Source organism: Oncorhynchus masou, chromosome 11 (genome assembly GCF_036934945.1).
Source record: "Oncorhynchus masou masou isolate Uvic2021 chromosome 11, UVic_Omas_1.1, whole genome shotgun sequence".
Taxonomy (NCBI): Eukaryota; Metazoa; Chordata; class Actinopteri; order Salmoniformes; family Salmonidae; genus Oncorhynchus; species Oncorhynchus masou.
The window spans coordinates 42,414,900-42,441,465 of record NC_088222.1 but is presented as its reverse complement, the minus strand read 5'-3'; the positions used below and the strand labels follow the sequence as shown (position 1 = coordinate 42,441,465).

General features: G+C 44.2%; 1 protein-coding gene across 1 annotated transcript in view; it reads left to right on the top strand.

Annotated features, from left to right (window-relative positions):
* Positions 1-26,566, top strand: part of LOC135548718 (rho GTPase-activating protein 32-like) — a 226,397-nt gene that overhangs the window by 160,365 nt on the left and 39,466 nt on the right. Inside the window, 8 exon segments of the mRNA XM_064978581.1 lie at positions 1,135-1,221; positions 6,030-6,167; positions 11,432-11,524; positions 11,959-12,081; positions 13,994-14,071; positions 16,363-16,444; positions 24,854-24,904; positions 25,478-25,552. Of these exon segments, the coding sequence (XP_064834653.1) occupies positions 1,135-1,221; positions 6,030-6,167; positions 11,432-11,524; positions 11,959-12,081; positions 13,994-14,071; positions 16,363-16,444; positions 24,854-24,904; positions 25,478-25,552 (727 nt within the window).

Genomic DNA, 26,566 nt, shown 5'->3' with positions numbered 1-26,566 from the left:
AAATTCTATGTCCCCCTGCAATCGACAAAACCATCTTACAAAGGCCTACAATGTGAGTGTATGGCACTACAGGCCTATAGCATCAAACTGTTGCGAATAACTGTTGAAGTTGGCTTCTGCATCTAAGCTTGTCAGGACCAGTGCTTACAGCCAGTTCAGGGTCCTATTCATTAGGAAACAAACCGAAGCAAACGGTCCGAAATGGCGAGGGAGGCGAGGGACTACCTGAATTTGTCCATTGTTTATGTTTGTTTGCGCTTTCATTACAAAATGTTTTTCAATAGTACGATATGTATATCAGATATCAGTTCCTCCGTGGTCTACTGAGTAACATGGAAGAGACGCTCACCTGCTGTGTGGAACGCTCCAGTCCTCATTTATATTTCATAAGAACGTGGGCAGGCAAGCGGGGAGGGGGGCTCAGCTGGGGACAAATCAGTCTCATCATCCCACTTTATGATTGTCCCTCCTTCCTTCATGCTTTATTCTGTCAACTCCTCTTTCAATGTTCTCTTTGTTAGTTAGCTCATCTGGGAAGGGAAGGGACTTGTAACGTTTACGTTTGAGTTTCTCTCTCTCTTCCGCTTGCGAAGTCATAGCAAAGGGATTAGGAATTGAGTGTTAAAGTGGTTTCTTCTGTCGGGGATGATACCCGAGCTGGGTTTGTGTGACGCAAAGACAAAGTGATTTGTTCATTGATGAGGGCTGGTGATTTTTCGGTTTTGTTTTCTACACAAAGCGTCTCAGAGTACGAGTGCTGTTCTAGGATCAGATCCCAACTGTCCGTATAATCATATTCACTATAATCTAAAAGGGATAACTGATCCTGGATCAGTACTCCTACACTGAGACGGTTTGTGAATACTTGCCTCGGGCTCGGTATAACTGTCAGGGGTTGTGAGGGATGATATTTATTTTGTTTTGGTTCTGAGAGACTCTCTTAGCTCTTGCTTGGAAGAAAGGGAGGAGGGGGGGTAAAACAAAGGTTAAAGGGTTGTTTCAACCAAATTATCTGTTGTCATCTGACCACATCCATGCCCTTATGCCATTTGACCCAAAACCCCAAACATGAAGCACTGTGTCTCATACTTTCTCTCTCCCTCTCTCTCCCCCCTTTCCCTCTCTGTATTCCAGCTTTCACTCGCGGATGAACAGAGCGAAGTGACACGGAATGGCTTTGAGTCCAAAGAGCTGCAGTACTTGGTCCAGATCTACTGCCAGGTATGACAGAGTAATCCCCCGGGTGCTGTGATATGCTGCAGTGTAATACTCACTCAATCAGTGCTCTCTCATATACATTTGCACACACACACACACACACACACACACACACACACACACACACACACACATGCACGCCAACCCACACACTCTCACAGACGCAGTGTCACATGGAAAATCGCTGTCTTTTGAATCTTGTCACACACCAAATGATGAACGCCCAATACTGTAAATCATACCCAGCACACCCCTCTGTTAGCTAGTAACGTTACGGGATTGGCTTATTTTTCATTTTTCTGAAAACACTTTGGGAGTCGTGATTGAAGAATCTTAGATGCGGGAACGGTGAAGCTGGAACAACCAAACTACTCAACAGAAAGGTCAGATTGGTGATAAGGGTCTCGGGGGGGGGGGGGGAAGGAGAGTGACAGGGAAATGATGCCGTTTGGCCTTACCCACAATGTTCACAAGGTGTTGAGTAGCAACAAAACACACAACTTAAAAAAGACGTCTGGCATACCATCGGAATCTTCTCCTTGGCAATTGTTTCCCTCTCATCAGAGACCTAGCGAAGCAATTCAATAAAACCCTTGCCCAATTTCATCGTCTATTGATCAAAATGTATTTTTTTAACATTTAACTTGGGTGTTTCTCCTAAATTTAACATGTAGGGCATCTCTAGGGACTTCTTAGTTCAAGGTTCACTGAAGACATGCCTTCCATTTTACTGAATTCCATTTTCTTAAGCTCACATGTGCTTTCCAGTTCCCACAATTGCGCACAGGTCCCACACAACCCAGTAGCTCTGGTCTCACCCCTTCCACTGACTCACTCGATTCAGGTTTCACACATTTTTCCTCTAGATCGTATTCCATTTGCATGACCTTGGCAATGCCACGGAAAACGGGTGGCTCTGTCCTTGGAAATTCCATCTTTCCTTGGCTTGGTGTTGGAAAGGGGAGCTGAAACTGCTGCACTGTTCCATATATAAGGGGGGAAAGGAGGGTGAAGAATTGGCCCAGAGCCACCCTCTTAGTACAGAGAGCGGAGGAGAAAGAATCCAGCCTGCAGGATAGATCGCTTTAGTTCCACAGACTAGTAAGGGAACAGACAAACAAAGGAACTGACTGGAAGTCCCAGTGTCTGAAAGTGGGACAAAGCTACTGTAGCACACCAAGTACTATACAGAGCCCTACAAAATATAATAATATTTCTACAGTCCTGATTCCCTCCTGGTTATTCCCTTATGGCTGCGCTAGGATCAGTGGTGCTGGTCGATGCTCTGCAATCACAGTCACTCCAGCCCTGGCCCCAGTTCAGAGGGATCTTTCTGGGTCAAATCAAAGCAACCAAGTTTTTTTTTTTTCTCCCTCGTTCTGGAACTGGGGTTTTGAGGTTTGCAATCACTCTTGTGAGTCGAAAAAGAAACGGTGAAGCAACTGGATGGAAAATAGGAAGACAGGAGTAGCTTTGAATGCGATGATGAGCTGAGGGCAAAGTTAATTTGGTTTGCACTTATACCACTGGTTTTGTCATCTGCATACAGCTTCTGAAGCATATTCCACCATTTTCTTTCTTTGATATAGATGATGGTAAGTGCATGGTGATGCTAAGTGCAGGGAAATTGACCAATTCCATGTTGGGAGCACGTACCTTTGACTTTCCTTCTGGAGAACAAAAGAAAGAGGGGATAGGAAGAGAATAGAAAATAAAGGGTGGGAGGACAGGAGTGCAGAAATGTGTAAAGGGGGTGACCCACAGAAATGCAGCTTTGTCAGGTTTGTGTTGTCCTTTCAGAGATGAAGGTGGCCGAAGGCTGTAAGCCAGCCATCGAGAAAACTGCCTGGATGAGGGATAGTTACCACACACTGGGGACGTGGGCATTGGACCAGGGAGCAAGAAGAGAATAGGGGGGACAAGACTGGCCATCGGAGATAAAACACATGGCCTGCTAAATGGGCTATAACTGGGAATGATTCTGCATTGTGATAAGCTTGCAGTGTGTCCACCTTTTGCTTGAAATTCAGTAGGTCCTTGAAATGTTGCCTTTTTTTTGCCAACCTGGAAGTGGCTATGGCTAATAGAGTTATGGATAATTATTTGTCAGCCCATAAAGGGGGACTGTTGGAAGCTTGTCTTCCAGAGCCTGGATACACAGTACTCTGATCTGGCAGAGCTTTCAGAAGTATTAACCCCAACTGCCACCACCACATCCTCAACCTTTCTCCATTTCCACTCTTCCTTCTCCTCCTTTGCTCCCCACAACTTTCTCAGCCCAGGAGCTACATTATCCCAGGATACATTCTAAAAGATCCTGTTCCTGGTGCTGACCAACGGCCTGTCCCAAATTGCACCCTGTTCCCCATAGGGACATTGCCCGAGGCTAACTTCACAACTCGGCACCCTTTCATTTAGATTTCAAAAAACCCTGGATGGCTTTGTCAATCGCCAGTCGGCCCCGATAAGAGTTAACGTATGGATCTGTGTGAATTATCGAGTTCTTGTGTTGTACTCCCAAAATAGCCTCGGCGAATTGGTGACTTCATAAATGGATTCCAAACTTAGCTATCCAGGCCAGCACAGTTAAAGTGTGAGTTCAGTGAGCTTCAATGGCAACATATTTAGGATCTGTTCCATTCTGTGTGGCATGCTGTGTGGCATGGTGCCTGTTGGATTTACAATACTAATAAAACAAGTGATTACCCCACCGCATATGTTTCTGGTTTGATTAATAGCAGTACATCCAATATTATAAAATATTTTATTTTTCACTCAATGTTCTGTAGTAGATTCAGAGAACATTTTCCATTGAGGGAGATCCCTCTTTCAGGTTAAAATGGCCCCCCCATGTTGAAATTGAAGGATATAATGTCCACCACTTAATTCCACCAGATTTGACCCCTCTTAATAATCCCAGCCATTTAGATTCATCCCCCCTCCATCCATCCATCCATCCCTTCATCTGTTTTTTAGCACTGCCTCACATTGGCAGACTGGTGCTCTGCTTGGGGCAACCACAACCAAACTACAACCATACAAAAATAAAAAAATAGTCCACCCACACAGGGTGGTATAGTAGGAGCAACAGCGCCTCTTCAACCTCAGGAAGCTGGCTTGGCCACTAAGACCCTCACAAACCTTTACAGATGCACCATTGAGAGCAACCTGTCGGGCTGTATCACCACCTGGTACGGCAACTGCACCTTTCGCAACCATAGGGCTCTCACCGGAAGCCCACTGCCTGCCCTTCAGGACAGCTACAGCACCCGGTGTCAAAAGAAGGACAAGAAGAACATCAAGGACCTGAGCAAAGCTGGGACTGAGAGACTGAAAAACAGCTATCTCAAAGCCATCAGACTGTTAAATAGCCATCACTAGCCGACCTCCACCCAGTACACTGCCCTAAACTTAGTCGCTGTAACTAGGCGGCTACCATCCAGTAACTTATCCCTGCACCTTAAATGCTGCTGCCTTATGTACATAGACATGGAACACTGGTCACTTTAATAATGGAACACTGATCATTTTAATCATAATGTTTTACTGATTTCATTACTGATTTCATATGTACTATATATACTGTATTCTAGTCAAGGCCATCCTATTTAATTTTTGCTGTACAGTGTACTATTCTATCCACGTATTCTTCAATTATACTATATTTTCTATCCACATACTGTCCATAATGTCTATGCATCCTTGTATTTCTTAATTCCTTTATTTTACCTTTAGATTTGTGCGTTTTGTTAGATATTACTGCACTTTTGGAGCTAGAGAAACAAGCTTTTCTCTACACCGCAATAATATCAGATTAACATATGTATGGATGCAATGCAATTTGATTTGAGCAGCTGATCATTTCTTTACAATATGTTGTGTTCGAGTTGGGCTGGAGCAAACGCCTGCATAGCCAGTAGCTCTCCTGGACTCTCCAGGAGGAGGGTTGGCCACCCTGCAACATTACAATTATAGCCAAATACTTTTTATGTCTTTATAAAATAATTCCCTCATTCAATGAATCAGGGATCAAACGGCTATGGTGTGTGAGGTAGTTAACCTAAGATGTTTATCTGTTTGTGAGGTTAAAATAGTCCGTGTTCATGAGAGATCTTGACAGCATAGGAGTTACTTATCAATTAGGCTATTCTAAGAATATTTTTTTTACTTTGTCAAAATTGCATGGCCGGTATTGAATAGAGGAGAATCCCAGTCCATTTTGAGAGCTTGCGAGATTGTTTTACATCCAGAGTATGCAGCATTGGTTTCATCAACTGCGCTCCCGTATCCGTGTTGGCCATTTGCGGTTATACACGAGTGCTGGTGGAAAGTTATTTGAGGACATGACAATGACATTAATGTATGCTAAACAGTTAACTAGTCAGAACTACACTATGTTTTGAATTGCCTATCGTCCCCCCCCCCCCACTGGAACACAAGCAGGTGATTTTCATTGATGGCCAAAAACTATAACTGGGCAAATGATTAAAGTAGCCTAATTGTTTGATATTGTGATTTTTTTATTTGTCCATGTCATCTGCCTGTCCAACAATTCGTTGTTTTTTTTTTTACTTGCCCGGGCAAGCGGACAGCGTTAATGTCGAGCCCTGCCCCCTCTCTGATCCCCCTAGTAAAAGCATAGAGCTCCCCTCCTGTCACCCCGTCTCAGCGGTGGATTCTGAATTAGGGCGTGAGGGGTATCTGTTACCAGGCTAGTAAAGCAGCCAAGGGCTGATGCACCTCCTCTGTCTCTGGAAACGTTCTCTCTCCTCTCTTTCACACTGGCTGACTCTCTTGTTTTTTCTCCGCAGGGCCGGAACTGGATTGTGAAGCGCAGCTATGAAGATTTTCGTGTCCTGGATAAGCACCTGCACCTCTGCATATATGACCGCCGATTCTCGCAGCTGCCGGAGCTGCCTCGATTCGACAGTCTGAGTGATCGCGCCGAGGTAAGACGCCTGGTCTCAGTACAGCCGATGTGCCACCCCTCTCAACACCCCTATTTCACCATTCAGATGGTCTCTCCCAGTCTCCAGTCTCCCACTTTGAATGCCGCCTCAGAGCTTATGACTGCAAGGACTATATTATGCCCTTCAGGGTTATACATGATAACGGTTTAGGGTTCAGACAGAAACCAGAGGCAAAATACAGGGCTCACTTCAGAACAGTTTTGCGACCGTTTCCATGCTAGAGTGAAATACCAGTACAATGTCCATGCCGTTTTTGCTTGTTTTACAAACTCCTGCCTAGGTCTTTGTTGCAAGCTGATTCATGGCCTAAATGAGTGAAAGTGTCCAATTATGCTGTCTCTGTGTTTACGCGTTTAGAAAGCCTCTCCATCCCCCCTGAGCTGTGACGGGAGCTTTCGCTCTCTTACACCCTCGCTCTATCTTACACCCTCCCTCTCTCTTTCCCCTCTCTTTTCCCCTCTCTTTCTCCTCCCTCTCTCTCACACCCTCGCTCTATCTTACACCCTCCCTCTCTCTTTCCCATCTCTTTTCCCCTCTCTTTCTCCTCCCTCTCTCTCACACCCTCGCTCTATCTTACACCCTCCCTCTCTCTCTTCCCCTCCCTCTCTCTTTCCCCTATCTTGAACACACACTCTCACTCTTTACAGTAGTTTTCACAGCGAAAGCCCACTTGAACTGTGGCATATTTTCACAACTAAATCGATGGCCTTTGAAGTTTGGAGTGGCTGTTAATGCCTACCTTTTATGATCCTTCAGTCCATGGGGGGGGAAAAAGGCCCTCATACTCCTAAATAGAGACTCCCACGAAGGTAGGCTAACTAGGCACCACTTTATGCCTGCATCCCAAATGGCACTCTGTTCCCTTCATAGTGCACTACTTTTGACCAGAGCTCTATTGGCCGTTTTCAAAAGTAGTACACTATATAGGGTGCCATTTGGGATGCAGGTCGTCCGGTCCCCAGTGTAATGGGAAACACTGGGAGGCCCGGGCGGCATGTTGACTAATCACAGGAGGTCAGATTACTACGCCCACAATGAAAGCATGGGTCCTTCAGTAGTGGAATGTTCAGCACTAAACAGGACTCGTACAACAGGTTGTTAGGGTTTTCACAAAACAAGGCTGAGGAAATAGGCCTACCTCAGTCGTGATTGGTTGAACATAATGACGGACCTTTCGGTTTAATCTGCGGCTGCTGGGACAAATAATAGCGGAGAGTGAGCGTCTAGTAATTTCAGGCAGCCCAGTTTTACAAATAGTTTTTCGGGAGGCTGCATGCTCAAACTGTCATTGTTTGATTGTAGCTTTCAGGCATTTAATACAGAGGTTCTTACAGGATAAATTGTTGTACGGGAAAATTGGCTTCAATTGAAATGTCACTAACAGTATTGTCGAGGGGTTGATTTGCCGCTCCCTCAGTTTGGTACCTAGCTACCGCAGTTATTTGGATAGTCTTAGCCTAACTAGTATGTTAACCATCATATTGCCTGCTCATTACAATACACAATGGCCACTGTTGTGCAGGCCAGTACATGGAGCTCTAAATTGCCTGGTCGAAATGAGTTGACATTAGCTCACACAATGTCTTCCATGACTCATTTAAGTCTAAGACCTGAAAAGAGTTGGTCCGAATATTCTGCGAAATCAGGAGACTTACTGCTAATCAACTAATCCGTCTCCCTATTGATTCCGTTAGCCAGCCAGTCCACCCCCGTCCATTTAAGGCCTCCATGTTGTGCTTGGCTTTACTCTTGTTTTACCCTCTTGTTCTCTAGTCTTTGTCTTTCTTGGAGAGTCTTGGCCCTCTTTTGGTCTGTGTTTGCTTGGCCGTGTTGACACTCGAGGAAGGAGGACTAAGGAGAGACACTGGCGGCGGCGCAAATGGTACCATATTCCCTACGTAGTGCAACACTTTTGATCAGAGCCCTGGTCAAAAGTAGTGCACTGTATGAGGACTGTGGTGCCATTTGGGGCGCATGCACACACTGTCTGGCACACACAGGGGAAGGCTCACTCTTGGATTAGTGCGCTGAATAGGACAAGTCTTGTGGGAAGCGCCAGGGTATTCATCACCAACAGTAACCAACAACTGCAGCACAACAAGGAAAGCATCCATGTCATCAGAGAAAAGCTTTCCTTACCCACCCTGGCTTATTATAGCCCAGACCAGAGCGTTCATGGACTTCCTTTTCTGCTGCTCTGCAAAGCAAGCCCTCTATACAGAAGCCTACTTTACCCTCCAAATCAAGTGCTTAGTATTGTAGCACTGTTGGCACTCGTTTCATTTCTTGAAAGTTTGGGGCTTTCTTTGTGGCATTCTTTTTGTCCCAGGCTAACCTGTTTTTTATCATTTAGGCAAAACGTGGTGTCCGCTTCAACGTTCTGTACTCTCCCTCCCTGCAACGTTTGACGGATGAGGGTTGTTTAGGGAAATGTTTGATTTATCCTGAGATCCGTTTAAATGTTGTCAGCTTCGTCTTCATTGAGCTCCCTCAAGGTGACGTGTGGCCTTCATGACATTTTTGAACAGATCTGATAGCTCATTTAACCATCGTTTGGACTGGTTAGCGCCACAATGAAGTCTCAAATAAAAAACAAACATATTTTTTTAAACCCGGGCATGCTTTGTCATTTACAAATCTTATTATCTTCCACATATATATCTTCCACATATCTTCAACGGTTCCTCTTGGCCAGATTTGTCCTGGCTGTGGGTTTAGTTAGGGTTAATCTGGTTATACATATTTACATTTATGTTGTACTGTTGGTGCCACATCTTGTGGAAAGAAAACAAAGGCTCGGAGGCTGTGGGACTTTTAAAACCAGTGCTGAAGTGGCAGTGTCATGTACATGTCGTCAGATTGTGCCCCATTCGGCCCCTTCCTCTAGGCTACAACACTCGGCCTCTGTGGGTGTGTTGGTCGTCCCTGGCCTGATTGGGTTCGCACGGTGCCAGCTCATGTACTGCAATCGATGTGGCAGGCAGCGGCCTAGAACCTCTGGGAGAGAAAGAGAGAGGGTCATGAGAGGGCCCCACGTCTGGCCCCGTGCCCACCACTTCAATGGTCTCTGCTCTAACCTCTTCTCCCTACTCTAATTTCTTGTCTCCTATAATCTCTCTCTCTATCCCTTCCTCTTCTCCTAACCTCTTCTGTCCTCCCCTAACCTCTCATTTCATCTGCTCTGCTTTCCTATCATCTCTCCTTTCTCATCTCCTCTTTCCTTTCCTCTAACCTCACTTAGTCCTTGTCTCTCTTTGGGCTCAGTTCTCTAACCTCTACCTGTCCTAACTTTTCCTCTCTCTCCTCTTCCCTTATTTAACCTCTCTCCTCTTCCCTTATTTAACCTCTCGTCTCTTCCCTTATTTAACCTCTCGTCTCTTCCCTTATTTAACCTCTCTCCTCTTCCCTTATTTAACCTCTCTCCTCTTCCCTTATTTAACCTCTCTCCTCTTATTTAACCTCTCTCCTCTTATTTAACCTCTCTTCTCTTATTTAACCTCTCTTCTCTTCCCTTATTTAACCTCTCTTCTCTTCCCTTATTTAACCTCTCCCCTCTTCCCTTATTTAACCTCTCCCCTCTTCCCTTATTTAACCTCGCTCCTCTTCCCTTATTTAACCTCGCTCCTCTTCCCTTATTTAACCTCTCTCCTCTTCCCTTATTTAACCTCTCTCTCTCCTCTTCATCTCCTCTCTAATTGGCCTCCAGTGGAGTGTTTGATTCCCTCTGCTAGGCGCTCACCAGTCACTCTTTCCCTTTGCCCTTTCTCTCTCTCATGCTGTCTTTTTTCTCCTCTCCATTTGTCTCTCTATCTCTCTCGCTCTCTCAATTCAGTCATTTCTGTAGTCATCACAGACGCTAGTCCCTCTTGAGATTCTTTAACTTGATCTAACAATGTCTTTTGATGGTGACAGAGACACACGTATGTTGTTGCCTACTGTATCTCACTCACATGAGGTTTTCACACTGTCTCTCTATTCTTGTATTGTCCTAGCCTTTATAGAATATGGAACATGAAGGACCGCCACAGACCTATGAAATCTCCTGGCCATCTTTTGTGCATTACTCAAGAAGTCGCCTCAAAAAATAGAAACAACCTTCATTTCAGTATCATTCGGATTGACTGCATTATGAGCTCAGTCATTCTGGCTCATGCTCATTGAGATGTGTTTATCCTGCCTGAGAGTAGCTGAAGTGTTTTGGAGCGCCCATTATGCCTCTAAAGTACTGTGGTACCCTCCTACAGTACGAGAGGTGCTGACAAACTCATTGAGCTCGCACACATGCACACTTTCCAATTTTCTCTCACACAAATGATTTGACTCGTCCTATCTCCTTACTCTCTCTCGCTCACTCTCACACACGCACACTTTTGTGTGTTTACTGCTTCCTGTCCAGAAGTAGTACATAACCTTGGTGAAAGGAACACACAATTACAGTGAAACCTAAAAACAGCTCTCTCACTGACAACTAGCTTGTGAAGCACAGACTAAAAGCCATTTCTCTGACTCCCGCCTCACACTGAAATACATTTGTAGGACTGTGAGTAGAGTAGTCATTGGCAGACCATGGGCAATTCAGTTTTGCATATGGCATATAAGTTGTGTATATATTTTAGTAGTGCAAGCGAAAAAAAGGCATTGCACAAAACAAATATTTGTGTTCCGCTGACATCAAATGTATTACCATGGGTCCCCTGAAAATCATTTCCCCTGCTTACAAAGGAGAGTGCTTCTTGTTTTTGATTGGTTGCAGATGTAAACGCACTTAGCAGCCTCATTGGGTTGAGTTAAATTGAAACTGTATACTCCCCTGGTGGTAGGCAGATACGCAACCAGAGTTGATTTCTTTCGGTAAATGGCCTCTTGATTGGATACATTTCCCTGAAGAGTCTGCTAGCCTGACGGCCATGATAATATTGATGATAATTCCGCTTAAAGTCTATGATACCTTTTGTTATTTAGTTTGTTCGTGTATTTCCAGTTAGGAGGCCACCTATCTGATTTAGGATCAGCTCTACTTGCAAGTATAGCCTAATGCCAGCCTCACCCATCATGTACACATCAACCACGCAGTCTCTGGATCAGTTGTAAAGACCACACAAAATGGCCGCACAGGATTCTCAAACACTACCAATAGCTGCAGGTCAATCGACACCACTCTGTAGAGCTACAGTGACAGAAGGGTGTTGTGTGGTTTTATATAGGTGTTTTACACATGGTCTGTTTCTGGTTTCCTCTCACAGGCAGTTTCCCAGATGCTGATGGCTTACCTCTCCCGCCTCACAGCTATCGCTGACAACAAGATCAACTGTGGGCCTGCCCTCACATGGATGGAGGTGAGCTTCTGTCTGGGTTTATGTCTATCAATCTCCCACTCTACACAAATACACCACACATAGTTTTCCATTTTCTCTCTCTTTTGAACACATTAGCTTACTGCTCTTCATTCCTTAATCACCTATTTATATATATATATATATAATTAAACCTTAATTTAACTAGTTCAGAACAAATTCTTATTTACAATGACGACCTACCCCAGCCAAACGCGGACGACGCTGGGCCAATTGTGCGCCTCCCTACGGGACTCTCAATCACAGCCGGATGTGATACAGCCTGTATTCGAACCAGGGACTGTAGTGATGCCTCTTGCACTGAAATGAAGTGCCTTACACACACTAGAACTGTAACTCACCAACCCAGTGTAACATGTCTAAATTGATAGACAGTAAATATGACACGACCTTGACTGTGTGTGTGTGTTTTCCAGGTTGATAACAAAGGCAACCACTTACTGGTCCACGAGGAGTCCTCCATCAACGTGCCCGCCATCGCCGCCGCCCACGTCATCAAACGCTACATCGCCCAGGCCGCCGACGAGCTCTCCTTTGAGGTGACAGGGAGGGTTGACGCACATTTAAACAATCATGCACACACACTCACATGGACATACAGTACATTCAGAAAGTATTTAGACCCCTTTTTCCACATTTTGTTACATTACAGCTTTATTCTAAAATTGATTTTTTTTCTCCCCCTCGTCAATCTTCACACATAATGACAAAGCAAAAACAGGTTTGTAGAAATGTTTGCAAATCCATTAAAAAATGTCAAATGAAATATCATATTTACTTAAGTATTCAGACCCTTTACTCAGTACTTTGTTGAAGCACCTTTGAAAGTGGTTAATGCCTTGAATATTATTGGATTTGACTCTACAAGCTTGGCACACCTGCATTCGGGGAGTTCCTCCCGTTCCTCTCTGCAGATCCTCTCAAGCTCTGTCAGGTTGGATGGGGAGCGTTGCTGCACAGCTAATTTCAGGTCTCTCCAGAGACGTTCGATCGGGTTCAAGTCCGGGCTCTGGTTGGGCCACTCAAGGACATTCAGATACTTGTCCCGAAGCCACTCCTGCGTTGTCTTGGATGTGTGCTTAGGGTCGTTTTCCTGTTGGAGGTGAACCTTCGCACCAGTTTCATCAAGGATCTCTCTGTACTTTGCTCTATTCATCTATCCCTCGATCCTGACTAGTCTCCCAGTCCCTGCCACTGAAAAACATCCCCACAGCATGAAGCTGCCACCACCATGCTTCACCGTAGCAATGGTGCCAGGTTTCCTCCAAATGTTTTGGAATTCAGGCCAAAAAGTGAAATCTTGGTTTCATCAGACCAGAGAATCTTGTTTCTCATGGTCTTAGTCCTTTAGGTGCCCTGTCATGTGCCTTTTACTGAGGAGTGGCCTCTGTCTGGCCACTCTACCATAAAGGCCTGATTGGCAGGGAGCTGCTGAGATGGTTGTCCTTCTGGAAGGTTCTCCCATCTCCACAGAGGAACTCTGGAGCTCTGTCAGAGTGACGAACTGGTTCTTGGTCCCCTCTCTGACCAAGGCCCTTCTCCCCTGATTGCTCAGTTTGGCCATGTAGTCAGCTCTAGGAAGAGTCTTGGTGGTTTCAAACTTCTTCCATTTAAGAATGATGGAGGCCACTGTGTTTTTGTGGACCTTCAATGCTGCATACATGTTTTGGTACCTTCCTCAGATCTGTGCCTTCACAATTCTGTGTCGGAGCTCTACGGACAATTCCTTCGACCTCATGGCTTGGTTTTTGCTCTGACATGCACTGTCATCTGTGGGACCTGATGTAGATGTACCATCAATTGATTTGACCACAGGTGGACTCCAATCAAGTTGGAGACAGGATACACCTGAGCTCAATTTCGAGTCTCATAGCAAAGGGTCTAAGTACTTATGTAAATACATTATTTCTGTTTATTGAAATAAATAAATTAGCAAACATTTTGCTTTGACAGTTTATTCAATTTTAGAATAAGTCTGTAACGTAACAAAATTTGGAAAAAGTCTAGGGGTCTGAATACTTTCCGAATACACGGAGATGTCATGGATGAATGGATGTTCTTGTATGCGGTAATAAATAATCATATGTATTATATGAGAACGTTTCTCTTTGCGGTATGGACGCCATGACTGGTTATCTGCATCATATTTACTCTTATACAGACGCCTCAATACATTCTGTTGTTCCGAGGGTGGTGTTTCTCCATTTCTCTTTTCACACACTACATCTGATTCTAATCTAATTATTATGTAGAAATACATTCTGATGCAGTCAGTGGTTCCCAAACCTTTCTTAGCAAGGTACCCCTAATAATATCCCCTCTATAGTATGGGTTAGTTAGTATGTAGTTTCCCCTCAAAAGTATTCACAGCATGACTTGATCCACCTATCCCCGCTTTCTTCTTCTCTCTCCCCCTGTCCCCTTCTCCTCTCTCTCTCTCTCCACTGACAGGTTGGGGACATCGTGTCTGTTATTGACATGCCCCCCAAAGAGGACACCACGTGGTGGAGGGGCAAGCACGGCTTTCAGGTTGGTGGCCCAGAAGCGCACGCGCACACACACACACACACACACACTGTGTCTCAGTCTAGAATCTGGGGTTGATAAGTTGCATACAGATGGCTTGGCATCCACATCTACTGATCTACGATCGACTCCACAAGGCCAGGATTTCAATTGTGCTTTCCTCATTTGGTTCTTATTTGGTTTGGCTGTTTAGCAAATTTTACTCTTGAGTACAAATGAAAATTGGCTCATATTGTTCATTTTGGTGAAATGTTTCTCTTGTCAGTTAATACATACATACAAAATGCGTACAGAATAAGTGGTTGTTCTTGATCGGGATGTGATTGTATTAGCTAAGCTAAGTCTTCCAGTATTCCATTTAAAATGAACAATAGTCTTTCTTTGAACCCAGCTGAACTTCCTGTGCCTTAAGCATTGAACTGCGGCAGTGTTCTGGTCATGGCTTACCCTTAGCATTGCCCTTAGCATTGCCTCCTGCGCGCTTGGCTCTCCGCTCGCTGCCCCGGGGATTCGGGCCAGTTGGGAGGGCAGCCATGTTGGATGGGGCATCACAACATGTTATTGAATGCAAGGATGATCGGGAACTGTTGGGCTTGTTGTACTGTAGCTGTGTATATACTGAGTTGACAGAGGAGAGTAGCTTGTTTGTTTGGTTTTGGTATATCAGAGTAAGGTATTATCTGTTTAATTTTTCAATAATATAACTCATGGCACTCATTCCGAGGAAGAATTGTCTCATGCATACATGTCTTCAACAAAGATGTCATAACTATGTTATTACATGGTGTTGGTCCTTGAAACCAATCTGGATATTGGTGAAAACACCACCGTGTTTGCTACTACTAGATATTGAAACGTTGATTGGATGGTATGTCAATTAGCACAAAGCAGATGTCCTCCCTCCTATTGCCACCGGAGGTCAGTCAGTCACCCTAGAGGCAGTCTGAGTCCGTCTATGACTGGAGGTTGATAGGCAGCTGACATCTGTCTTTATTTACCAGCCTGAGCCTCATAGAAAGAGCGGGTGAGAGAGAGCGATAAAGGGGGGGAAGGAGAGAAAAAGCTGGAGGGGCAACAGAGAGGGAGAGAGCAAATCCAACCATGGAAAGGGTGAGCTGCATTTGTTGAATGCTCAACATGAGTCAACTCTTTCTATAGTATAGTATAGTATAGTATAGTATAGTATTGTCACTAGACAGCTGGACCTTGGATCCCTATGATGGTCACATTCAACCTTCAACCCCTTTATCAGTCACATTACTACAAGATGGGGGCAGTTTAAGTTGCAAAGCGTGCAGGTTCTGTACTCCGAAGCTAGTAGAAACACTTCTTTGACAGTGTATTAGTGTAGTCCGGGTCTCTTATGTTAGGAATCGCACAAGTCAAGATGTGTTCCTCAGTGGAGTAGATGATTAGTTGATAGTAACAGAATGGCTTTGTCAAGCTGCTCTACTGGGAATGGCTTTGTTTTAGCACTTTCCCCCGGGCTTCATTAAAGCACGCAAAAAATATTGATACCTAGTCTTCCTCCACGCACCTTAAGTGAAGCCTAGAGATCTTCTATTATTAAAAAAATGTATTCCTTAACACACATTTTACCCTGAAGGCATCTTATGTCTTTTTTGTATTGGTAGAATCAGTTGTGTAAGATCAGAAATGAGTTGTTTTACACATGTTTATTGTTAATTCGTAAATACATTTGAAGATGACTTTTAACATCTGTGTTCAATAAGGATATCTTGCTTTCTGGTTGACTGTGGAGATTTGAAACGATCACATTATGTTCTTGACTGTTCTTCTGATATAAAACATTTGGGGTATACACACGTGCTCGCAGACAAACACATATATTGACCCCACCGGGCTTTACTTCCGCATCAGGTGGCACTGAAAAGTACTAAATACCATAGCTTGGGCAGCTATTCAGCCACATGATCTTGACTGAACACTGCCAAGTAGTATCCTGGGGTCAAAGTACACCCTGCGCTGGTCTTGCACAAACCTTTTAGTACATGTTTATACCAACTGCCTATGGACTCCTTAATACATAGAGGTCTCCAGCATAATACCTGAAACACAGTGGTGAAATGTTGATATTAACCGCACAGCATTGAAGAAGGGCCTTCTTAAGTGGATGAAGCTTGTTTATCAGTCTTTAATGGTAATGCTCTCTTTTGCTCACTCTCGCTCCCTCAGACTAACACACACACACACACGGTTACTGATCCTCTCTGCTTACTCTCGCACTCTCTCTCTCTCTCTCTCTCTAAAAGTCTTGTGTGTCCTCTCCCCAGGTTGGCTTCTTTCCCAGTGAGTGTGTGGAGCTGATAAACGACAAGGTGCCGCAGTCCGTCACCAACTCGGTGCCAAAACCAGGTACCGTACTTCCTCTCCAACAACCACAGTGAGGTGTCCTTGAATCTCCTGACGGTCGTTCCCACTGGGTGCTTATGTTGTTTTGAGTGGTGTGTGGATAATGGACGGCTTAACAAGAAATGTGCGGTTGTTGTGGCGGCTTTGACATTATTAACTATGAACGACTAATTAGATATCTCTATTTCTGCTAGCAGGAAGCAATTGGTTATAGAAAATGTGTATATCAGTGTGATAAGGTATTATAATGTCTGGTGAGATTGGGGGGTGTTCCCAACAAGGATCTCATCTGGAAGTGTGTGTTGTAATGATGTGGTGGATGGGATTTTGGTATGTCGTGGTGACTAAACTGCAGCAGGTGCTAGTGCCACTCTGTGGAGGAGTATGGGTAATGCGCTACACATGTGTCTCTGTCTAAGGCCAGCTGAGGCTAAAGCACCTAGCATTCCACCTGGAAGGTTTAGTGACAGCATGAGCCTCGGGATTGATTGAAGAGGCTTGTGTATTCAACACAACACTAGACGGCAAAATAAAAACAGACAGTGCATTTGGAAAGTGTTCAGACCCCTAGACTTTGACTTTTTCCACATTTTGTTACGTTACAGCCTTATTCTAAAATTGATTAAATTATTATTTATTCTCATCAATCTACACGTTACATCATAATGACAAAGCGAAAACAGATTTTTAGGAATGTTTGCAAATGTATACATTTATAAAAATAAAAAAACAGGTACCTTATTTACATACAGTACCAGTCAAAAGTTTGGACACACCTACTCATTCAAAGGTTTTTCTTTATTTGTATTATTTTCTACAGTGTGGAATAATAGTGAAGACATTAAAACTATGAAATAACACATATGGAATCATGTAGTAACAAATAACGTGTTAAACAAATCAATATATATTCTTATTTTGGATTCTTCAAAGTAACCACCCTTTGCCTTGATGACAGCTTTGCACACTCTTGGCATTCTCTTCACCAGCTTCACTTGGAATGCTTCTCCAACAGTCTTGAAGGAGTTCCCACATATGCTGAGCACTTGTTGGCTGCTTTTCCTTCACTCTGCGGTCCAACTCATCCCAAACCATCTCAATTGGGTTGAGGTCGGGGATTGTGAAGGCCAGGTCATCTGATGCAGCACTTCATCACTCTCCTTCTTGGTCAAATAGCCCCGACACAGCCTGGAGGTGTGTTGGGTCATTGTCCTGTTGAAAAACAAATGATAATCCCACCAAGCGCAAACCAGATGCAATGGCGTAGTGCTGTAGAATGCTGTGGAAGCGTGCCTTGAATTCTAAATAAATCACAGACAGTGTCACCAGCAAAGCACCCCCACACCATCACACCACCTCCATGCTTCACGGTGGGAACCACACATGCGGAGGGAGATAATCCATTCACGCATCTCACAAAGACATGGTGGTTTGAACCAAAAATCAAACATTTGGACTCATCAGACCAAAGGACAGATTTCCACTGGTCTAATGTCCATTGTTCGGGTTTCTTGGTCGCAAGCAAGTCTCTTATTATTATTGGTATCCTTTAGTAGTGGTTTCTTTGCACCAATTTGACCATGAAGGCCTGATTCACGCAGTCTTCTCTGAACAGTTGATGTTGAGATGTCTGTTACTTGAACTCTGTGTAGCATTTAATTGGCCTGCAATCTGAGGTGCAGTTAACTCTAATGAACTTATCCTCTGCAGCAGAGGTAACTCTGGGTCTTCCTTTCCTGTGGCGGTCCTCATGAGCCAGTTTCATCATAGCGCTTGATGGTTTTTGCAACTGCACTTGAAGAAACATTCATAGTTCTTGAAATTTTCCTGACCTTCATGTTTTAAAGTAATGATGGACTGTTGTTTCCCTTTGCTTATTTAAGCTGTTCTTTCCATAATATGGACTTGTTTTTTTTACCAAATAGGGCTATCTTCTGTCTACCCACCTACCTTGTCACAACACAACTGATCGGTTCAAACGCATTAAGAAGAAAGAAATTCCACAAATGAACTTTTAACAAGGCGCACCTGTTAATTGAAATGCATTCCATGAATGCATTTCATGAAGCTGGTTGAGAGAATACCAATAGTGTGCAAAGCTGTCATCAAGGCAAAGGGTGGCTACTTTGAAGAATCTCAAATATAAATTATATTTTGATTTGTTTCCTACATGATTCCATAGGTGTTATTTCATAGTTTTGATGTTTTCACTAATCTTCTACAATGTAGAAAATAGTAAAAATAAAGAAAATCCTGGAATGAGTAGGTGTGTCCAAACATTTGACTGCTACTATAAGTATTCAGACCCAACTTCATTAAATAGTACCCACAAAACACCAGTCTCAACATCAACAGTGAAGAGGCAGCTCCGGGATGCTGGCCTTATAGGCAGAGTTGCAAAGAAAAAGCCATATCTCAGACTGGCCAATAAAAATAAAATATTAAGATGGGCAAAAGAACAGACACGAGACAGAGGAAGATTGGAAATAAACTGTTATGGACAGACAAATCTAAGTTTGAGGTGTTCTGATCACAAAGAAGAACATTCGTGAGACGCAGAAAAAAAATGAAAGGATGCCGGAGGAGAGCTTGACGCCATCTGTCAAGCATGGTGGAGGCTATGTGATGGTTTGATGGTGGTAAAGTGGGAGATTTGTACAGGGTAAAAGGGATCTTGAAGAAGGAAGGCTATCACTCCATTTTGCAGTGCCATGCCATACCCTGTGGACGGTGCTATATCTTTATCTATATCTATATATCTATCTCCTTAGTTGCCCTGGCTGTGTGTTTCGGGTCGTTGTCATGCTGGAAGACCCAGCCACGACCCATCTTCAATGCTCTTACTGAGGGAAGGAGGTTGTTGGCAAAGATCTCGCGATACATGGCCCCATCCATCCTCCCTTCAATACGGTGCAGTCGTCCTGTCCCCTTTGCAGAAAAGCATCCCCAAATAATGATGTTTCCACCTCCATGCTTCATGGTTGGAATGATGTTCTTGGGGTTGTAATCATCCTTCTTCAAACACGGAGAGTGGAGTTGAGGCAAAAATAGAGCTTTTTGGTCTCATCAGACCACATGACCTTCTCCCATTCCTCCTCTGGATCATCCAGATGGTCATTGGCAAACTTCAAACGGGCCTGGACATGCGCTGGCTTAAGCAGGGGGACCTTGCGTGCACTGCAGGATATTAATCTATGAAGCCGTAGTGTATTACAAATGGTTTTCTTTTAGACTGTGGTCCCAGCTCTCTTCAGGTCATTGGCCAGGTCCTGCCATGTAGTTCTGGGCTGATCCCTCACCTTCCTCATGATCATTGATACTCCATGAAGTGAGATCTTGCATGGAGCCCCAGAACGAGGGTGATTGACCATCATCTTGAACTTATTCCATTTTCTAATAATTGCGCCAAAAGTAGTTGCCTTCTCACCAAGCCGCTTGCCTATTGTCCTGTAGCCCATCCCAGCCTTGTGCAGGTCTACAATTTTATCCCTGATGTCCTTACACAGCTCTCTGGGCTTGGCCATTGTGGAGAGGTTGGAGTCTGTTTGATAGTGTGTGGGCAGGTGTCTTTTATACAGGTAACGAGTTCAAACAGGTGCAGTTAATACAGGTAATGAGTGGAGAAGAGGAGGGCTTCTTAAAGAAAAACTAACAGGTCTGTGAGAGCCGGAATTCTTACTGGTTGGTAGGTGATCAAATACATATGTCATGCAATCAAATGCAAATTAATTGCTTAAAAATCATACAATGTGATTTTCTGGATTTTTGTTTTAGATTCCGTCTCTCACAGTTGAAGTGTACCAATGATAAAAATTACAGACCTCTACATGTTTTGTCAGTAGGAAAACCTGCAAAATCGGCAGTGTATCAAATACTTGTTCTCCCCACTGTATTTAGACTTCCGACTTCAACTGTATATGGCAGCAGCCTCTAAGGTGCATGGTTGAGTTGCCGGGGGGTAGCCGGCTAGTGATGGCTATTTAACAGTCTGATGGCCTTGAGACAGAAGCTGGTTTTCAGTCTCTTGCCCCGAACTTTGATGCACATATTCTGACCTCACCTTCTTGATGATGGCAAGGTGCACAGACTGTGGCTCGGCAGTGTACCCCCGGTGATGCGTTGTGCAGACCACACCATCACGAAAGCCCTGTGGTTGTGTGTGGTGCAGCTGCCATATACCAGGCGGTTATACTGCCTGACAGAATGCTCTCAATTGTGCATCTGTAAAAGTTTCTTAGGGGCCAAGCCCAATTCAGATTGTCAGTGATATGTATGCCAAGGAACTTGAAGCTTTCCACCTTCTTCACTGCAGTCTCGTCGATGTGGATAGGGGTTTGCTCCCTCCGCTGTTTCCTGAAGTCCACGATCAACTACTTCATTTTGCTGACTTTGAGGGAGGGGTTATTTTCCTGGCACCACACTGCCAGGGTCCTCACCTCCTCCCTGTAGGCTGTCTCATTATTGTTGGTAATCAGGCCTACTGCTGTTGTCTGCAAACTTGATGGAGTTGGAGGCATGCGTGGCCAGACAGTCATGGGTGAACAGGGAGTACAGGAGGGGACTGAGCACGCACCCTGGTGGGAACCCTGTGTTGAGGATCAGTGAAATTGAGATGTTGTTTCCTACCTTCACCACCTGGGGGTGGCCCGTCAGGAAGTCCAGGACCCAGTTGCACAGGGCGGCGTTCTCGATCCAGGGCCCCGAGCTCATTGATGAGCTTGGAGAGTACTATGGTGTTGAAGGCTGAGCTATAGTCAATGAACTGCATACTGACATAGGTATTCCTCTTGTTCATATTGGAAAGGGCAGTGTCTATCTATGGTTATTGGTTTGGGTAGGTTTTAATAGTCACCGTGGGAACAACATCCCTTATACACTTCCTGTTGAACTCAGTCACTGTGTCCGTGTAAGCATCAATGTTATTCTCAGAGGCTCCCCGGAACATATCCCAGTCCGCGTGATCAAAGCTATTTTGAAGCATAGACAGTCCGATTGGTCAGACCAGCGTTGAATAGACCTCAAGACTGGTACTTCGTGTTTGAGTATCTGCCTATTGGGAAGAGAGGAGCAACATTGAGTCTTGATCTGATTTTCCGAAGGGAGGGCGGGGGAGTGCCTTGTAGGCATTCTGAAAAGGTGACTAGCTGTGATATCGTGTTTTTCCTAAGCGAATACTACAGTCAATGTGTTGATTGAACTTCTGTAGCGTCTTCTTCAAATTTGCTTAATAAATGCGGCCACAGGATATGTGGTTTCCAGTTTGCACAAAGTCCAGTGTAGTTCCTTGAAGGCCGTCGTGGTATCGTCTTGAGGGGAATATATATGGCTGTGACTATAAACAAAGTGAATTTTCTTGGGAGGTAATACAGTCTGCATTTGACTGGGGTATTCTAGGTCTGGTCAACAAAAGGACTTGAGTTTCTGTATGTTATCACACCATGAGTAGTTAGTCATGAAGCATACACCCCCACATTTATTCTTCCCGGAGAGTTATTTATTCCTGTCTGCGCGATGAACTGAGAACCCAGCTGGCTGTATGGACAGGGACAGTATATCCCGAGAGAGCCATGATTCTGTGAAACAGAATGTTACAGTCCCTGATGTCTCTCTGGAAGGAGAACCTCACCCTGAGCTCGTCTACTTGATTGTCCAGAGGGTGAACATTTAGCGAGTAATGTACTCGGAAGCGGTGGATGGTGTACCCGCCTTCTGAGTCGGCCGAGAAGTCCACTCCGAATAATTCTTCGCGATTTGGTGTCGCCTCTGAGATAAGTTCAATTGCCCTGGGGGTACCGACAAAGGGTCCAATTCGGGAAAGTTGTAATTCTTGTTGTAATGCTGTGAGTTATCGCCACTCTGATATCCAAAAGTTATTTCTGTCTGTATGTAATAACACAAATAAAACATTCTGGGCTAATAATGTATGAAATAACACATCAAAAAATAAAATATTGCAAAGTTGCTTAAGAGCTAGAAGCAGAACTGCCATTTCTGTCAGCACCATCTTACTTTCTGTGCATCCTGTTTCCATTGATCATCATTGATGTTTCTACAACTTGATTGGAGTCCATATGTGGTAAAGTCAATCGATTGGACATGATTTGGAAAGGCACACACCTGCCCATATAAGGTCTCACAGTTGACAGTGCAAGTCAGACAGCAAAAACAAAGCCATGAGGTCGAAGGAATTGTCTGCAGAGATCCGACAAAGGATTGTGTCGAGGCACATATCTGGGGAAGTGTACCAAAACATTTCTGCAGCATGCAAGATCCCCAAGAACACAGTGGCCTCCATCGTTGTTAAATGGAAGAAGTTTGTAACCACCAAAACACTTCCTAGAGCCGGCCGCCTGGCTAAACTGAGCAATCGGGAGAGAAGGGCCTTGGTCAAGGAGGTAACCAAGAACTTGATGGTCACTCTGACGGAGTTCCTCGTTTGAGGTTGGAGAAACTTCCAGAAGGACAACCATCTCTGCAGCACTCTACCAATCAGGCCTTTATGGTAGTGGCCAGACGGAAGCCACACCTCAGTAAAAGGCACATGACAACCTACTTGGAGTTTGCGAAAAGGCACCGAAAGGACTCTCAGACCATGAGAAACAAGATGCTCTGGTCTGATGAAACCAAGACTGAGCTCTTTGGCCTGAATGTCAAGTGTCACATCTGGAGGAAACCAGTCATCTCTCATCACCTGGCCAATGCCATCTCTACGGTGAAGCATGTTGTAGGCAGCATCATGCTGTGCGGATATTTTTCAGCGGCAGGGACTGGGAGACTAGTCAGGATCGAGGCAAAGATGAGCGGCGCAAAGTACGAAGAGATCCTTGATGTGAACTTGCTCCAGAGTGCTCAGGACCTCAGACAGTTTAATACATTTTAGAATAAGGCTGTAAAGTAATAATATGTGGAAAAAGTGAAGGGGTTTGAATAGTTTCCAAATGCACTGTAACACCGAGATCATTATATTGATATCTTTGCTTGAATATGAAGTTACTGTATTACTAAATGTGTCCAATGAAAATTCCACAACTGCAAAATTTCACAACATGATAAATGAATCAATAGTTATCACGCTCTTGAATAACCACTTAAACTCGCGTCTCATGTCTCTGTTTGCATAATTTCAGTACTAATCCAATGCAAACACGTATTGCTGATCTATAGCTAGCCAAAACAAACACAGCCATTCAACACACGAGCATGAAGCCCTATTACATTCAGAAAGCGCAGCCACAACATTCCGATGGGTGTAATAGAAATTCTGTCATGGTTGTACTGACACTCTAACACGGGTAATGCTCTTAGATGAATTGTGAAATGTTTTTGCTTTTCTTTGTTCTTTTTGTCATGTCCCTGCCCATCTTCCGAAAACATCTGAAACCCTACCTCTTCAAAGAACGTCTTAAATAATTAATCTGTCTTACCCCCCTTGTCTTTTCTTACTAGCACTGGCTTTGCTGATAACTTATTTATTAAGGACAAGTGTACTGACTATGACTGTGATATTTGGTTGTCTCACCCGAGTGCATTCATATTACAATAACTAACTGTAAGGCTCTCTGGATAAAAGCGTCTGCTAAATTACTAAAATGTAAATGCAATGTTTTGGAATGACCAAACTGCCAAGCCCTTTCCATGGCATCATGTCCTATTCCTATCCTATATCCTGAAATGGTTTCCTATTCGCTATATAAAATGACCTACTTTTGACCAAAGCTTCATTAGCTCTGGCCCAAAGTAGTGCCCTATATGGGGAATAAGGTACCATTTGGGAGAGGGGCCCATGCACTCTCTCGCACAGCCAAAGGCACATTTAGCCTAATTTAAATCAGCCTTGAAAAATCCATTTCAATCCAAGGGGTGAATCACCCAATGACTGTGTCAGAACCATCTCAGTTGCTTTGGTGTGGGCGGCCGGGTAGGAGCTGAACCATGCAAGGCCTGCTGGGAACGATATCAAGGCAGAGGGAACAGGGAAGTGATGACATGGCACACAAAAAAGACAACCCCCCACAAGACCCGCAATGAGGAAATAGCATCATCATCATAACTATGTAGTCTCAGGTTTTGTTAAGGGTTAAGGCCCAATGTTATCTTGCACACAGAAGTTAAAGCCAACGTTTCCCAGCATATTGTCCATATGAAAATAATGCATCATGCTGTCTGTCATACTGTCACACATAGTGTCCTGAATGCACACAAAGAAAGCACACTGTGGAAATTTCTCATGTTTGCTTGCCAAACCCTTCTGCTTTTAGGTGATCTCCTCTCTTTGGGCTGCCATGTTGTTCACAAACCTGACCATTTGCATGTCGTTTTTTTTGTTGTTGCATGGCTTCACTCTGCTCCACAATTTTTTTAATCTTGTTGTTTATTTCACTGTCATCCCCTCTGCCCCCCACCCCACCTCAGCATCCCCCTGCTCGGGTCTGCGGCCTGCCTCCTGGAGTCTCTTCCCACCCTGTGCGTGCTGGTATACACCCCCCTCTCCCCCTCACTCGCACAGTTCAAGGCATCCTTCCTTCTTTCCTTCCTTGATGTAGTCAATAATGATTTTTTTTTTTAAATGACGGGACAGGTAGAAGCCATGTGATGGAGCCATTGCATTCCCTTCTCCAATTATGTCTTATCAGTGATTAGAGAAAGGGAGGAAGGATGCACTTTTAAATCATTTGAACACGGCCACACACTTTTCTTCCCTACATTGTTTCCTCCTTTCACACCTGGTTGTCAAATTGAATCTGTTCTTTACAACACTTAATGCTACTTTCTACTGCCTGACACCAATTTTGACAGTAAGTGATTTGATTTGCTGGCATTTCGTTCAATGACACTTCTACAAAGTTTAAGTATTCACTGTCCAATTATGTATTATGAAAGTGTCAGATGCCAAGCTATCTGACTGAGTGACAGTCTCGAAACAGAAGAAAAGCTGTTGTTCATGCCATGTTCCTCCTCTAAACAGAACCATTCTCTCCCTCTCCGTTCCCTACCCTCCTCTCCTTCCCATCCATCCGTCTGTGCACCTGCATGCAGATTTGGAGATGGAGAGTGTAAAGCAGGACAATGCATGGGTGGCCGACCCATTAAACCACTACAGCCTGAGCTCAGGTAGACCCGTGTATCCATCCATACATGTGCCATAACCACCCTAGAGCTAACCCCCTACTAACGCACACGACACGTCACTGGGGCACTCTGTCGATCTGTCTGTTCACAAAGTCTTTACAATACCCATGCACTAGGACCAAAGTCTTTACAATACCCATGCACGAGGACCAAAGTCTTTACAATACCCATGCACTAGGACCAAAGTCTTTACAATACCCATGCACGAGGACCAAAGTCTTTACAATACCCATGCACGAGGACCAAAGTCTTTACAATACCCATGCACTAGGACCAAAGTCTTTACAATACCCATGCACTAGGACCAAAGTCTCTACAATACCCATGCACAAGGACCAAAGTCTTTACAATACCCATGCACTAGGACCAAAGTCTTTACAATAACCATGCACGAGGACCAAAGTCCTTGGTTAATTATTAGTTAGTTACTCATCATTCTTAGTGCACGCTATGATGTAAAAAAGATACTTCAGGAGCCTTCTCTTGGTGCGTGGGGACTTCACTTGAACTGCTAATTCCACTCACTCTCTAACACTGTTGTCGGAGTGAAATGTATCCACCTTTATCAGATTCACATGCACTAGACTTGATTAGCTGACAACTAGATTTTTTTTCTCCAGTGAATGTGTTTCTTTGTTATTTACCCTTTTCATTTCAGGTTTATCAGGATTTATTTTTCAACTGTTCTCTGTATATGCAAATGAATGGACTGAAAATATGATCATGCTGCTTTTTTCTTCAGACCTCTGGAATTGTCCCCCTGTCTGTTTCCCAGTCAGCTGTAGTTGTCGATTCTGTTTGGTTTCACCTGAAAGACTTTCGGCTGTGGCTGGGGTCTCGACTGTTTTGATTTGTTCAAGTCCCCTCTTTAAAGTGGGGGCTATACAATTATCCTTTGGAGCATTAAGCATTGTCCTACAACAGCAAGAAGAACAGTCTTCTCTATGGTGACTGAAATTGCTACATTCCTAACAGGGGGAACCCCGGCGTGTTCAA